This window comes from Musca vetustissima, unplaced genomic scaffold (assembly GCF_032173495.1).
Source record: "Musca vetustissima isolate MV318-11 ecotype Yass unplaced genomic scaffold, APGP_CSIRO_Mvet_v1 utg135143, whole genome shotgun sequence".
NCBI lineage: Eukaryota > Metazoa > Arthropoda > Insecta > Diptera > Muscidae > Musca > Musca vetustissima.
In genome coordinates this window covers 1-15,274 of record NW_026873916.1, presented here as the reverse complement: position 1 = coordinate 15,274, position 15,274 = coordinate 1, and the positions used below count along the sequence as shown (strand labels likewise).

The window sequence follows — 15,274 nt, the reverse complement described above, 5'->3', positions numbered from 1 at the left end:
GAAGACTTCCGTGAAAAATCAAATGTTTTCGATTTAAATGAACCAAATGTGGTAAAAGCTTTAGGCTTAGGCTGGAATACTGATTATGACACGTTCTCATTTGAAGTTAACTTCCCCATCAAAGAAAATGTCACAAAAGCAAGTCTTTTATCAGATGCTGCAAAATTGTATGACCCACTAGGTTGGCTGGCGCCTGTTACGATTCAGGCCAAAATCTATTTCCAAAAATTATGGCTCGAAGGCATCGATTGGAAAGATGAAGTTTCTCCTACCATGAAAATTAACTGGCATACTTATCTAAAAGAACTCAAAACTATAGAAAAAGTCTCAATACCTCGCTGGATTGGTAGTTACAAACAATCCCTCATTGAACTGCACGGATTTTGCGACGCATCTACTTCAGCTTTCGCTGCTGCTGTTTATATCAAGGTTTTAAAGGAGAACGGAGAAGGTGTAGTTAACTTACTACAGTCAAAAACCAAAGTTGCCCCACTAAAGGTTTTATCTGTCCCCAAATTGGAATTATGTGGAGCAACACTTCTAGCTAAACTTGTCCATAAAGTTCAAAATATGCTGGAGCTAAACATTGAAAACACATTTTATTGGACAGATAGTATAACTGTTTTATGTTGGCTCAGACGAGAATCTTCAAAATGGAGCGTATTTGTTGGAAATCGAGTGAGCGAAGTCCAACGGTACTCTAATATTTCTCAATGGCGCTATGTCTCTACAAACGATAACCCTGCTGACTGTGCTTCCCGTGGTATATCATCTGTTGACTTAGTTGCTCATCCTCTTTGGTGGACAGGTCCACTATGGCTCTCTCAAGCTCCATCTAGTTGGCCCAAACAACCAGAGAACTCATACGAAACCAGTCTCGAAATGCGAAAGTCTGCATTAAAAATAAACTCGTCTACTGTCTCGGAATATCCAGAACTGCTCACAGCATATTCGTCTCTTACAAAACTAATTCGGATCACTGCTTATATCCTGCGTTTTCTCCAATATAAGAAAGACTCGAAGGAACGATTGTCTGGCTATCTCAGATCTTCCGAACTGAAGAAATCGCTGCAGAAATTAATTACTCTGTCTCAAGATGTGGATTTTGGACTCGAAATTCAACAGCTACGAAAGGAAAAAGGCGTTCATTCCAGTAGCAGAATTGCTCAACTTTGCCCATTTCTCGACGAAGATGGTCTACTTCGTGTTGGAGGACGTCTACAAAAGGCTAAGTTTCATTATGAATTTAAACATCCTATTATTTTGTCGAAACAAAACCCATTGTCTCTTTTAATCTTTACAGATGCCCATCTGAAGACTCTACATGGCGGCCTTATTCAGATGCAGGCGTATGTTACTCGAAGGTTTTGGATACTTTCTGCCCGCAACCTGGCTAAAAAAGTGCTACGCAGCTGTATTACTTGTTTCAAGTACAAGGCCAAGTCATCTCAGCAAATAATGGGAAACCTGCCATCGGTTCGAGTTCAACCTACTCGACCGTTTAAGCACAGTGGTGTTGACTACGCTGGCCCCATAACCATAAAGCAATCGACTGCTAGAAATTCGGTAAAGACAAAAGGATACATCTGCCTCTTTGTCTGTATGGTCACCAAAGCGCTGCACCTTGAAGCTGTCACCAGTCTTTCTACTGACGCTTTCATTGCCGCATTTAGACGATTTACCTCACGGCGAGGCATGTGCTCTGACCTCTATTCTGACTGCGGCACAAACTTTGTTGGCTCTAATAAAGAACTCAAAGTTCTACAAAGAAGAAGTATTGAATCCCTACCGGAAGATCTAGCAAACCTTCTCGCTAACAATGGTACAAACTGGCACTTTATACCACCCGCTTCGCCAAACTTTGGAGGTCTCTGGGAAGCTGGTGTGAAATCCACAAAACACCATTTGAAACGCATTATGGATAGTCGAATCTTGACCTACGAAGAATTGTCTACTCTCTTGGCTCAAATTGAAGGATGTCTTAATTCCAGGCCGCTTTGCCCCATTTCAACTGACCCAGCAGATTGTGAAGCCCTAACTCCGTCTCACTTCCTCGTTGGAGAACCAATTTTATCTGTCCCAGATGAAAATCTACTAGACCACAATGTAGATAGACTTTCTCGCTGGAAAGTGGTTCAGTTGCTAAGTCAACAGTTTTGGAATCGCTGGAAGACGGAATATATAAACCGGTTGCAATCCCGTCCAAAATGGCTCAAGCCTCAAAAGAACGTTGAAGTTGGCGATTTGGTCATCATATTTGACGAACGAGTTCCCCCAGGTCAATGGCCACTAGCCCGTATAACAGAAGTCCATCCTGGTACTGATGGAAAAGTTAGAGTTGTTTCCCTAAAATGCAGTGGTAAAATCTATAAACGTCCTGTCTCAAAAGTTGCACTTCTGCCCCTACAAGAAGATTTCAATTCTACAAATGATCGAGAAGAGAGTTGCTGTGAGTCGAGGCACAGCGTGGTTAGCTCGAAAACCAAATAAAACACCTCATGAATCTGCCCCAACTTATGTCAAGAACAGTTGTTCTTTGTGCGGGGGAATGTTGGAGAACAAACCTTTATTTATTTACTTATTATTTATTTTATTTACAATTTGTTCTTAATTAATTTATTATTTCTTTATATTTATTATTTTTTTATATTTATTATTTTCCCCTCATAATGCCATTCTAATATGGCATCCCTATTTTCTTCCCTAACTTGTCACGAACTGACATCTCTACTTTGTTATTACTCTAATTTGCCTATTCCCTTTTTTCTATTCCTAATATTTCAAGGCCATAATTTGGCAAGGAAAGTAGTAAAGTCGGACGGGGCCGACTATATGATACCCTTCACAACTTTGGGTATATTCAACAGATTAATCCTAAAAGGCGTCGCATTTTTGAAGCACCATTAACATGAAATTAGATCCATAAACATGTCATTCTGCAATCCATACTAATTTTTTAATTTGGTCAGATATAAAGTTGCTTCTTTCAGTGGAACAAAATTATGAAAATCAATTTAAATCGAAATATATATAGGGACTTTGGTACACCATTTATATTAAATCGGACGAAAATATGTATGGGAGCTATATATAAATCTAGACCGATTTTCATGAAACTTAAAACACATCATTCTATACCTAATTAATTACGCAGTGCCAAATTTCGTACAAATCGAAAGATATATAGGGATCTTGGTACACCATTTACATTAAATCGGCCGAAAATATATACGGGAGCTATATCTAAATCTGGACCGAATTTCAGGAAACATAGCACACATCATTCTATACCTAATTCCTTACGCTATGCTACATGTTGTGGAAATCGAATGATATATACATTAAATCAGACGAAAATATATATGGGAGCTACATCTAAATCTAGACCGTTTTAAGAGACTTTACACACATCATTCTAGACTCAATTCAGTATGCTGTGCCAAATTTCGTGCAAATCTAAAGATATATATGGACTTTGGTACACCATTTACATTAAATCGGACGAAAATATATATAGGAGCTATATCTAAATCTGAACCGATTTTCAGGAAACTTAACACACATCATTCTAGACCTAATCTATTACGCTATGCCAAATTTCGTGCAAATCGAATGGTATATAGGAACTTTGGTACACCATTTACCTTAAATCGGACGTAAATATATATGGGAGCTATATCTAAGTCTAGACCGATTTTCAGGAAACTTAACACACATCATTCTAGACCTGATTCAGTACGCCGTGCCAAATTCGTGCAAATCGAAATATATGTAGGGACCATTTACATTAAATCGGAGGAAAATATACCTAAATCTGAACCGCTTTTTCCCAATTTCAAAAGGTTTCGTCCTTGTGTCAAATAAGTGACCTATGCCAAATTTCATCCAATATGCGACCTGTACTTTGTTTACAATTTAACATGGACCGACAGGCAGACAGACAGACGGACATGCATAAATCGACTTAAAAAGTGATTCTAGGCATATTTTCAAAAGGAACCATGTGTCTATCTCGTTTCCTTGTGCCTGTTACAAACATATGCACAAATACATAATACACTGTACCACAGTGTGCTTGAAGGGTATAAAAATGACGTTAAGTCAATTCGAATATTTCACTGATATACGAGTCTTGTATATTGAAATTGGTTTAAATCCATTTTTCTTATATTTGGGTTTCATTTGTTTTAAAAATGTTAAGTGGCATTAATTTTGTGTGTGGCTTTGTAGACTTAAACATTGCAGAATATATAACGTAATAAGTATTGTAAATTTTTCTAAAAAATCATAATTTTTATAAGAACCGAAAACCACTTCCAAAATAACGACTCATATATTAAATTGGTCGTAACTTTAAATGGGAACAATGAGAAGTCAAAAACCTGCATAGAAAATATTCTGCTAATAGGTATTTTGTCGTATGAAAACCAGGACCAAATTAACTTTACGTGCTATAATAATTCCGAATTATAAACCTCGGCTTTAGCTATATTCAAATTATGTCATAGTGCCCATACTAGTATATTATTCAATTAGCCAACATTATTCAAATTAATTTTGGACATCCCAATATACACTCATTACATATGCTTGAGTATGACTTTTATGCTACAACATCTACATTATGTTTACTTTGGGGATATACTCATGAATTGTTATCTTAACGTTGCCGTAAAAAGGATACGCATACAATTCTGGGTGTCGAAAAGTGTGGAGTTCTGTATTGGTCCGAAAGCAATTCTTGCACAAAAATGCAAATTCCTGTTAAGGAAAAAAACGTGTCAAAAAACATAGAAACATGGTCAGCGATATCAATTAATATTCATGCCTAGCGGAACGACACTGAAGAAAGCAGAGAAAAAGGAAAAATAACTGAAAAGCACAAAAAGAAGATATGAATGAAATGCACTGATAAATCATATTAATTACACTCATGTGTTATGGCATTAAGATTTTACGGCAAAGACAAGGCGGACATCATACAAGCCAGGACGACAGTTGTTACGGCCACAAATTTATCCGTACTCAAAGTCGTCAGGCAGCGGCAACTGTTGCTGATGTTTCAACTTCGTGTATGCCAAAAGAGTCAACAAAACAATATTGAGTGAATGTGTGTGATGATTATCCTTTGACTTTAACTCTCTTTTGCTATTACTTGAGTCATTCATATTTTCTGTTTTCAATGATGTTTCCATTTATTGGCGAATAATTTAAAAATCAATATAAAGAAATGCAATGCCATTTATTTTTTGCTTTTTTATACCCTCCACCATAGTATGGAGGGTATATTAGTTTTGTTTTTCCGTTTGTAACGCATCGAAATAATCATTTCCGACCCTATAAAGTATATATATTCTTGATCAGCATAAAATTCTATGACGACCTAAGCATGTCCGTATGTCTGTTGTAATCACTCTAGCGTCTAAACGAATTGAGATAGAACGCCACAATTTTGCATAGAGTCGTCTTTTGTCTGCAGGCAAGTTCGAAGATGGGCTATATGGGTCCACGTTTAGGCATACCTCCCATATAAGGGTACCCCCACATTTTCGGTATTTTAAGGTTCTTGAGCGCGTTTTTCAACCTAATTCGGTGAAATTTGGTAAAATGGGCTCTTTTTGGATACCAAATCTCTCAACTAAAAATTATAACTTTAGGGCCACTTTTTCTGTTAGCCCCAAATATAACGGTACCACCAATTTTCAGTTTGGGGGTGGGGGTTTTGACCGCATTTTTTCACCGAATTGGCTGTAATGTAGTACTTTGAGTTCTTATTGCGTAGCAAATCTCTCCACAAAAAACTATGAGTATAGGTCCATTTTTTCGGATAGCCCCCATATAAGGGTACCCCCAATTTTCGGTATTTTGGGGTTCTTGAGCGCGTTTTTCAATCGAATTTGCTGCAATTTGGTATTTTGTAGTCGTATATGGTATCAAATCTCCCTACCAAAAAATTTTAATATTCGCCCTCTTTTTGGGGTAGTCCCCATATAACCCCCTTTTTATACCCTCCACCATAGTATGGAGTGTATATTAGTTTTGTTTTCCGTTTGTAACGCATCGAAATAATCATTGATCAGCATAAAATTCTATGACGATCTAAGCATGTCCGTCTCTCCGTCTGTCTGTTGTAATCACTCTAGCGTCTAAACGAATTGAGATAGATCGCCAAAATTTTGCACAGAGTCGTCTTTTGTCTGCAGTCAGGTCAAGTTCGATGATGGGCTTTATCGGTCCACGTTTAGGCATAGCTCCCATATAGGGGTACCCCCAAATTTTGTGTATTTTGGGGTTCCTGAGCGCGTTTTTCAACCGAATTCGCTGAAATTTGCTATATTAAGTTCCTTTTGGGTACTAGATATCTCCACAAAAAATTATAAATATAAGTCCACTTTTTCTGGTAGCCCCCATATAGCGGTACCTCCTAGTTTTCAGTATTTTGGAGGTTTTGATCGTATTTTTCCGCCGAATTAGCTGTAATTTAGTACTTTGAGTTCATATTGGGTAGCAAATCTCTCTACTAAAAATTATAAATATAGGTCAATTTTTTTCTGGTAGCTCCCATATAAAGGTACCCCCAATTTTCGAAATTTTTAGGTTCTTGAGCGCGTTTTTCAACCGAATTCGTTAAAATTTTATATTTTGTAGTCGTATATGGTAACAAATCTCCCAACCAAAAATTATTAATATTCACCGCTTTTTAGGGGTAGTCCCCATATAACATTTAGGCATCTACTCAATATAGAGATACCTCCTGAACGAAAGAATTGAGATAAACAATTAAAATATTGGGTTCATATACCGGTCATTAATTAGGCATTGTCCTCATATAGTGATATACCTAAATATTCACTATTTCCTACACTATGTAATCAATATTGGTCCCCCTTTAATCATAGTCTCATATAATTTTGTAATCTAAATTACAGAAGTTTGAGGATTTTATACTCTGCCATGCGTTATCAGTATCAGTCCACTTTTTGGATCTTACAGATTTTAGGAAAAATCCTCATTAAAAATTGCTGAAGTTTGTATTTGGTGTACATAATGGTTTACATAAATCGGTTTGTAGAATTATCGGTATATGACCACTTTTTGGTATGTTCCCTATATTTTCATTCCATGTATCTGTCAGTATAACTATGGTGGAGGGTATCCAAAGTTCGGCCCGGCCGAACTTAACGCTTTTTCACTTGTTGTATATTCCTTTCATATTTAAATTAGTATCGTTTTGTATGTAAGTGTATGCGAACGTGTATTCGTTTGTACCCTGCATGCATTCCTACCCAATCCTTATCTTGTTACTGAAGTAAAAAATTAATAAATAACGTCAAGTGCATTAAATGAACGGCTTTTCTCCGTTATCCGCTGGAAATTGGCAGTTGGTGCGTAAAGGTGTGAACATGGCCGATGATGATATATTGGTCGGCCAGACAGACAGACCAGTTAAGTGAATATGGAAGTCGTAAGATGTAAAGGGAATAATTGGCATGAATACGACGATAGTGTTGTAATTGAAAAATGCGTAGAGAAAGCAGAAACAAATGAATGCACATTAAGGTGTCACTTTGAGGTTATGGCACCAATGAGGTTAATATTTTTCATTAATAATAATTTTCTGTGTGTGGTATTGAAGATATACCGAAACATGTGTAGTTAAAGAATGCCAAAGGACGATTATAAAAGTCCTATTTACAAATATGATTGAAAAAATTTTTGGAACTCTAGCAGACATATAAGCGTTCTAGCAGACCTATAGAAAATCCATTAATGTAGATTTTTAAAAAAGTATTTGTTTGAGTTATGGGAGGCTCATAACCGTGGATGTTTATACCCTTCACCACGCTGTGGTACAGGGTATTGTGTCTCTGTGTTTTTGTTTTCCTATCTTCCTATTAAAAAGGAAAGTAATATTTAATTTTATAGTTAAATTAAAAATTCAATTAAAATCCTCCCATTTTTATTAACTTCCGAAGAAATTACACGTCCTTAATCAGTACCTGCAAATGATAATTCCTCCTCCAAACCTCTTCATTAAATCCATATATGATTGTATATGTTCGTACAATTGTTGTTCTTATACTTAACTAGATAACATCTAATTGAGTTTCATTTATCTGACGTGTTGTTTTTTTTTGTAGTAGGTAGCGAACTACTAGGAAAAAGTCACTGGGATGTTGGGGATACATGAATTGCATGAATTAACATAACGTAAGCTGTTGAAATGTGATAAACTAAAGAGCTTTACATTGGAGGCCTTTACATCAAAGGTTGGGCTGTAGAACGGATCGAAAGCATGGAAGTTGATATGAAATTTACTGAAGTACTCGTGGGAGGATGAATTTGTTTGGATGTACTTGCATGTTGAGTATTAAAGATGTATGACTATTGTTGGGAAAGTTTGTGGAGATAGGAGCTATTTATCACATGGGAATTAAAACATTTTGAAAGAATTCCTCGTATTTTTTCTTCCAGTATTTCTCATTTTAATTTTACGTGGCAGATTTTAAAAGTATTTAATCTATATTTTTCCCCTATGTCATTGTAATAGGTGTATGTCACATTAAGTGTTTGTTATTAACAAAATTGTATGATGTTGGTATTTGTGTGTAGGGAGTAAATTTTTGTGTGAGTTGATGTATTATTAAGACGAGCACTACATTACTTTTATTACAAATGGTAATTAGTTATTCACTGATTATTACAATGAAGAGTTGTGACAACAAAGTAATGGGAAGACGTGATATAAAATTAGTTTTTTAAAGTTTATAATTGCTAGACTAGAAACATTTTTCATTAAAGAGATACGTTAATGGGTCTTCTAGACGTCGAAATAATTTTCTTTACAGATCCAAGTTTATAGGTTAGGTGACAGCTTAAGTAGTTTATTATATGTTACAACAATACACATTAATATAAAACATATCTTTGTCACGCAAAGAAAACATAGACATTTTTATACCCTTCACCACACTGTGGTACAGGGTATTATGTCTTTGTGCATATGTTTGTAACAGGCAAAAGGAAACGAAATAGACACATGGTTCCTTTTGAGAATATGCATAGAATCACCTTCTAAGTTGATTTATGCATGTCCGTCCGTCCGTCTGTCCGTCTGTCTGTCTGTGCATGAAAATCGGTCCTAATTTAGATATAGCTCCCATATATAGTTTCGTCCGATTTCATATATAAATGGTGCACCAAAGTCGCTATATATCTTTCGATTTGCACGAAATTTGGCATAACGTACTGAATTGAGCCTAGAGTGATGTCTGCCTTGTTTCGTGAAGCTCCCTTTTAGATATAGCTCCCTTTTATTATAGATTGATTTTAAGTAGTTGACGCACCAAGGAACCAATAGGCTGATAGGAACAAAACGTTCTGAAATTACTATAACCTAACCTGTGACATGTTTGTTTGAAATCGCTTAATATTTGGGTAGAGCTTCCATATATTTTTTCGCCCGATTTCAAGTAAATTGGTCATCAAACTCCTCGTGTAGTCAGGTTGACATCAAATTTTGCACAACTTACAAAATTGAGCATAGAATTACGTAATTGCGTTTTCTAGAAGTACAGACATAGCCCAATATTTGTTTGAAGTCGATTTACATACTTTATGGATAGATCTAGGTAGATTCACATTTAGATAAATATCACATATTTTATTTCATCCAATTTCATGTTAATAGTCCTGTTTAATATACCCATAGTGGTGAAGGGTATCATATAGTCGGCCCCGTCCGACTTTAGTACTTTCCTTACTGGTTTGAATATGAAAAGATAGTCAAAATTATTTGCAACCCAAACTATCTGGCAAATTATTTTTTAGTCTGTGCTTTCAGAAATACTCTTGTTGCTATGTAGACAAAATTGTTAATTTGGAGAATTGTGGTATGAGAAAACAGTGGATATTTATATCTTACGGCATTATACAACTGTATGATGTCCGGTAGTTTATCTCCTTTCTTCAGCTCTTTCTTCACCGTTTTGCCAACCTTCAGCTCGTCTGTGAAGACTCCACCCAGCTCATCTATAAAACTCTCAGCAAATCGTCCATTCAGCTGGTCTTCAAAGGTTAATTCAGCTCGTCAATAGACACTTCCCTCAGACTGCTTTCCGCTCGTCAAAGACATCCAATCGACTATGATCACTGTCTCAAATTCAGACGTCTACAAAGACTCCCTGGGGTACAGCTCATCTGGTAGGGCTCGCTGAGCTTCAGCTCGTCTAGAAAGAACCCCTGGACTTCAGCTCGTCTATAATGACTCACTGACCTTTAGCTGTTCTATAAAGACTCCCTGGTCTTTAGCTCGTGCATATAAAGAATCTCAGACCTTCATCTCGCATATAAAACTCCCTGAACTTCTGCTAGCAAAGTCTGCTCGGTCTTCAGCTGGTCTGCAAAGACTCCCAGTCCTTCAACAGATCTATGAAGACTCCACGAGCATCATATCATTTAAAACTAGAATGTAGTAAAGTCGGACGGGATCGACTTTGAGTTCACCACTTTGTGTATATTCAACAGATGCATCCCAAAAGACGTCGCATTGACATGAAATTGGATAAAAAATATATGATCTTTAACTAAATGTGAACCGACTTAGATCAATCCATAAACATGTCACTCTGCAACCTATACTAAATTTATCATTTGGGCAGATATAGAGTCCTTTGATACAATGAGACAATATTACGTAAATCGATTTAAGGGAACCATACCCATTCTCGATTTTAATTTTTCAAGATTTTCAATGGGCTGGTAAATCAATACCAATGCTTGTTAAGGTTTGTAACTTTGCACATATATATTTGAAGATTTAAAAGAGAAGAAAAATAATTTACAAAAATTTTTGTTATTGTTTGGTGTTGTTTTTTTTTTTGTAATTAAAGAAAAGTCCTTATTTTTGATGGCGGGCATGATAACTCCTCACTGCAACATCGGAATCCGAAAATTCCAACGGTGTTAGAAAGAGTATATGTCTGGCTCTCGTATAAACTAGGATTATTGACTTTTCTCTAAAATTACCAAAATGGCGGACCTTTGAAAAAATATTTTTGGAAAATCTCCCATTTTTTACCAAAAACCAAGATAAAGTTCTTCACCGATTGGCTTTATCATAGTTCATACGATAGCTATACACTTACAGAGAAACGTGTACAAATTTGGAATCGATTGGATTATTAGTTTTTGAGTTATCGTGCCCGCCATTCGCAAAAGAAAAAAACGCGTTTAAAGTTTGAGAAGCCCTTTAGCCGTCACTTGATGCTGACTCAATAAATCGGCTATATTTTCAAGAGTTCTTGAGATTTTCACTTGAAATTGTGTAGGGGCATTCTTGAATTAGTGTAGAATCATTAAATCAGACCCCGAGAATGCAACTAAAGCAACTATCAATCGGACAGTTGTTGATTATTTGAAGTCGGTCGAAAATGTATATGGGCTATGTTTGCATTTTTACAAAACGCAATTAAATCATTATATGCTCAATTTGGTACGTTCTGCAAAATATCATGTCAATGAGGACTCTAGTGCACCGTTTATTTAAAATCGGACGAAAATATATATGGGAGCATGTCGGCCTAAATTTGGGTCTTTGGTGCACAGTAACTTCAGTACGTTGTGTCTATTGTGTATTATATCTAAGTCTGAGCCGATTTTTCCCAATTTCAATGGGGTTCGTCCTTGAGCTGTGCAAAATTTAATCCAATTTGGATAATAAATGCGACCTGTACTTTGTTTACAATTTAACATAGACAGACGGTAGAACGGACACGCTTAAATCGACTCAAAAAGTGATTCTATGCATATTATCAAAAGGAACCATGAGTCTACCTCGTTCCCTTTTGCCTGTTACAAACATATGCACAAAGACATAATGCAATGTACGTGGAGGAAGGGTATAAAACCTCATCGAGCTTTGGCCCGCATTTAAAAGCTACTTGAACTTTGTCTATGAAAACTTATTGAGCTTCAATTCGCCCATAAAGACTACCATACATTCAGATTGTTAATAAAGACAGGAGCTTCAACTCGTATATATAAGGAATCATCTGAGAATTTATAAAGATTACCATACCTTCAAATTGTTAATAAAGACAGGAGCTTCAACTCGTCTATAAGGACTCATCTGAGAATTTATTCAATAATGCAAAATTTAAAAAAAAAAATAAATTACAAACAAATTTGAATATATTGATTTGAAAACATATGTGCATCATTACTTTCAGATATTACCCTGAAAAGAGTTTCAAGCACGTGCCACCACATCACCAAAGAAATGCAGACTTTCTGCCAGACAGTCATCTCTCCATATTGGTGTCTCAGTTTGTTTGTGAATAAAACTCTAAATAATTTATGTAAAAATACCAAATTCATAAGTTTATGCACATATACACTGCGTATCATAACTATAGACGCACCCATAATTCAATTGGTATGTTAGTTGACAAATAAAATGGACCCATTAAGTTATTGTTCACAATAAAACGATCAAAAACACATATTATTCAATAATTTGTCTTCCAAGACTTGAACGTACTCCATTGAATTCATCCGACAACATGGAAATGTCAAATAATGGCTATAAAATGCTCCCAAGGCCATTAAGGAACCGCCACCGAAATATTGTATTAAGAAATAACGATATTTCGGTAACCGCCACCTTGGGAGCATTTTATAGCCACGGAATGCTTTATTTGACATTTCCATGTTGTCAATGGAGTACGTTCAAGTCTTGGAAGACAAATTATTGCCATTTTGGGAAAGCAGCAACAATCATGGACTCGTTTTTTAGCAGGACAACGCACCAGTTCATAAAAGTGGCCATACTCAAGTATGGTTAAAATCGAAAAATATTAAAATTTCCGACCAGAATCCGATCGAGAACATGTGTGGAATCTTGCCTCGTCGTATCTATCCAGAAAACCGGCAATACCAAACTGTATTTTACCTCCAAGAAGTGATTTTCGATGAATGGCGGTCAATCGATGAAGACTTGCGAATAATTTTGATCAACAGTATGATGGATAAAATTTTTGAACTTATTCAAAATAAGGGAGACCCTACCCATTATTTATAAAAGTTATTTTATTTTATTTAAGTTTTAAAAAATAAATTTTTCTAATTTTGTAAAAGTGCGTCTATAGTTATGCAACACCAGCAATTTTGAAAGTGCAGAATTCGGCGAAACCATAAAGAATAAATTAATTATTTTTGTTGAATAATATGTGTTTTTTATCGTTTTATTGTGAACAATAACTTAATGGGTCCATTTTATTTGTCAACGAACATACCAATTGAATTATGGGTGCGTCTATAGTTATGATACGCAGTGTATATGTCTGGCCTTGCCGCATTCTCGTTATATATTTAAAATACACATTTTACTTAGAAAGTTTGTTTTTTGGGGAATGTTGTTATCGTTGTTGTGGGTGTTATTAGTGGTTGGGTTTAGAGTCAGAGGTTTAGTGTTGTTTTTGTGGTGGTAGGTTATTTTTGCTCTTACGATACACATATGTTAGTTTTGGTGTTGTTGTAGCAAATATCATATGATATTGATATGACTATATTGTATATTTATAATCCTGGCAATGTGTTTGTCAGTCTTAATGTCATGACGTCTATCATTTACATTTACATAAATAGCAGTAAAAACAAAAAAACGTTAGACTAACCCAGGTTGATGTATGTATATGTGGTTGTGTTTTAGTCTTAGAGTTACAGGTTATACATTTTAGATGCCGGCATAGGTATAACTTTGTAATACATACATATATACCAGTATGTGAATATTTCTATTCGAATGTCTGTCTAGATGAATGTTGATATATTTTGTTGTTGTTGAAGAGGCCAAATGTCAGTGCCAGTTCATGTTTCAACCTGGAATGAAAAAAAAAAAACAAGAAAACTCCTCACAACACTGATACATTATTATGGGTTCCCCAAAAATGTTACCTTTTTATTTTCTGGCAAAGTTTTTCATATATTGTAGTTTTTGTTTTATATATTATTATTTTTTGTTATTTTTTGCTTTTTTATCCTGTCTGCCGTCTGTGGTATGGATGCTAAGGTAGCATCACAACTTGTTTAATATTAAATTATTTGCTAAAGTTTCGAAAAACAGCGGTTAAAGGGATGTTTCGTAACGAGCATGAAACATGGTTCATGGTAGGTGAGGACATCGTTTGGAGACGATTTAAGGATTTGTTATTTTCACATACATATACAATTATATAGGAATACATTCTTAATGTACCAATTTAATTATATGAAAAACGTATTAAAGAAAATATTCTTTTATATAGGAACTATGACGGAAGAAAACGATATACTACTGACACCAAGGTTGGAAAATTAGGCTAGTACAAGGTCATAGAAACAAAAAAGTTTGAGAAATTGGGTCGGGCCGAACATATTAGAATCTCCATGTTTTGTGTATTTTCAAAGATGTTTTGGGACTTTATTTGGTTTCTATGTCATTGTAAATTAGCTAGCTAGTAGGTTGTTTATTTTTGCAAGTGGAAAACCCAAATTACACTCAGGGCTAGGTACCCAAAATTATGCCTGACACAAAATATTGAAAACTTTTTGGAAAGTAGTTTTTTATACACCAGGAATCTGAGAGTACCGAAAACGGGTCACATTCCTCTTTATATGGTGTTATGTCAAAATATAGACATACATCGAACATATTCGGGAACATATTTTCCAAATGTTAGTTACGTCGATTTGAAAATATTCCTAGACCTTAGAAGTACCCAAATGTTACGAGTGCTTTATATAGGGACTATGTACAAATATAGACATATAAAGATCATTTTCTTCACCAACAAAAGTGGCCATTGTTGATTGGATAACCAATGCAAATTGAAAAACCAAATCACGGCTAGTTCGCGTAAAAAGAGTACAGAATATACCCATTATATGGAGGATATCTTGATTTCCAATATTGATATTTTTTTTTTTATTTTGGAAGTCAATTCCGATGAAAAACGCGTCTAAACTCCCCAAAACGCTGATTAATAGGGGCACCACTGTATTGGGGCTAACCAGAAATGTGGGCTAATAGTGACAATTTTTGGTACCGCAAATTTCCAATCCAAAATATAAAATTAATCAAAGCCTAATAATACCGAAAATAGGGTGATACCGTTATATCGGGGCTACCCAAAAATGTGAATCAATATTTATAATTCTTTGGAAGGAAGATTTTATGCTCAATGTGCACACAAAATACCAAATTACAGCCAATTCGGCACCCCAAAAAATCAAG

General features: G+C 35.5%; 1 protein-coding gene across 1 annotated transcript; it reads left to right on the top strand.

Annotated features, from left to right (window-relative positions):
- Positions 1-1,096: 1,096 nt before the first annotated feature.
- On the top strand, positions 1,097-2,449 carry LOC133329001 (uncharacterized; the record flags this gene model as incomplete). The annotated part of the gene is made up of 2 exons (XM_061537504.1): positions 1,097-1,232; positions 1,304-2,449. Coding segments are annotated over exons 1-2 (1,282 nt in total), but the record flags the coding sequence as incomplete, so codon positions are not given.
- Between the last annotated feature and the right edge of the window lie 12,825 nt (positions 2,450-15,274).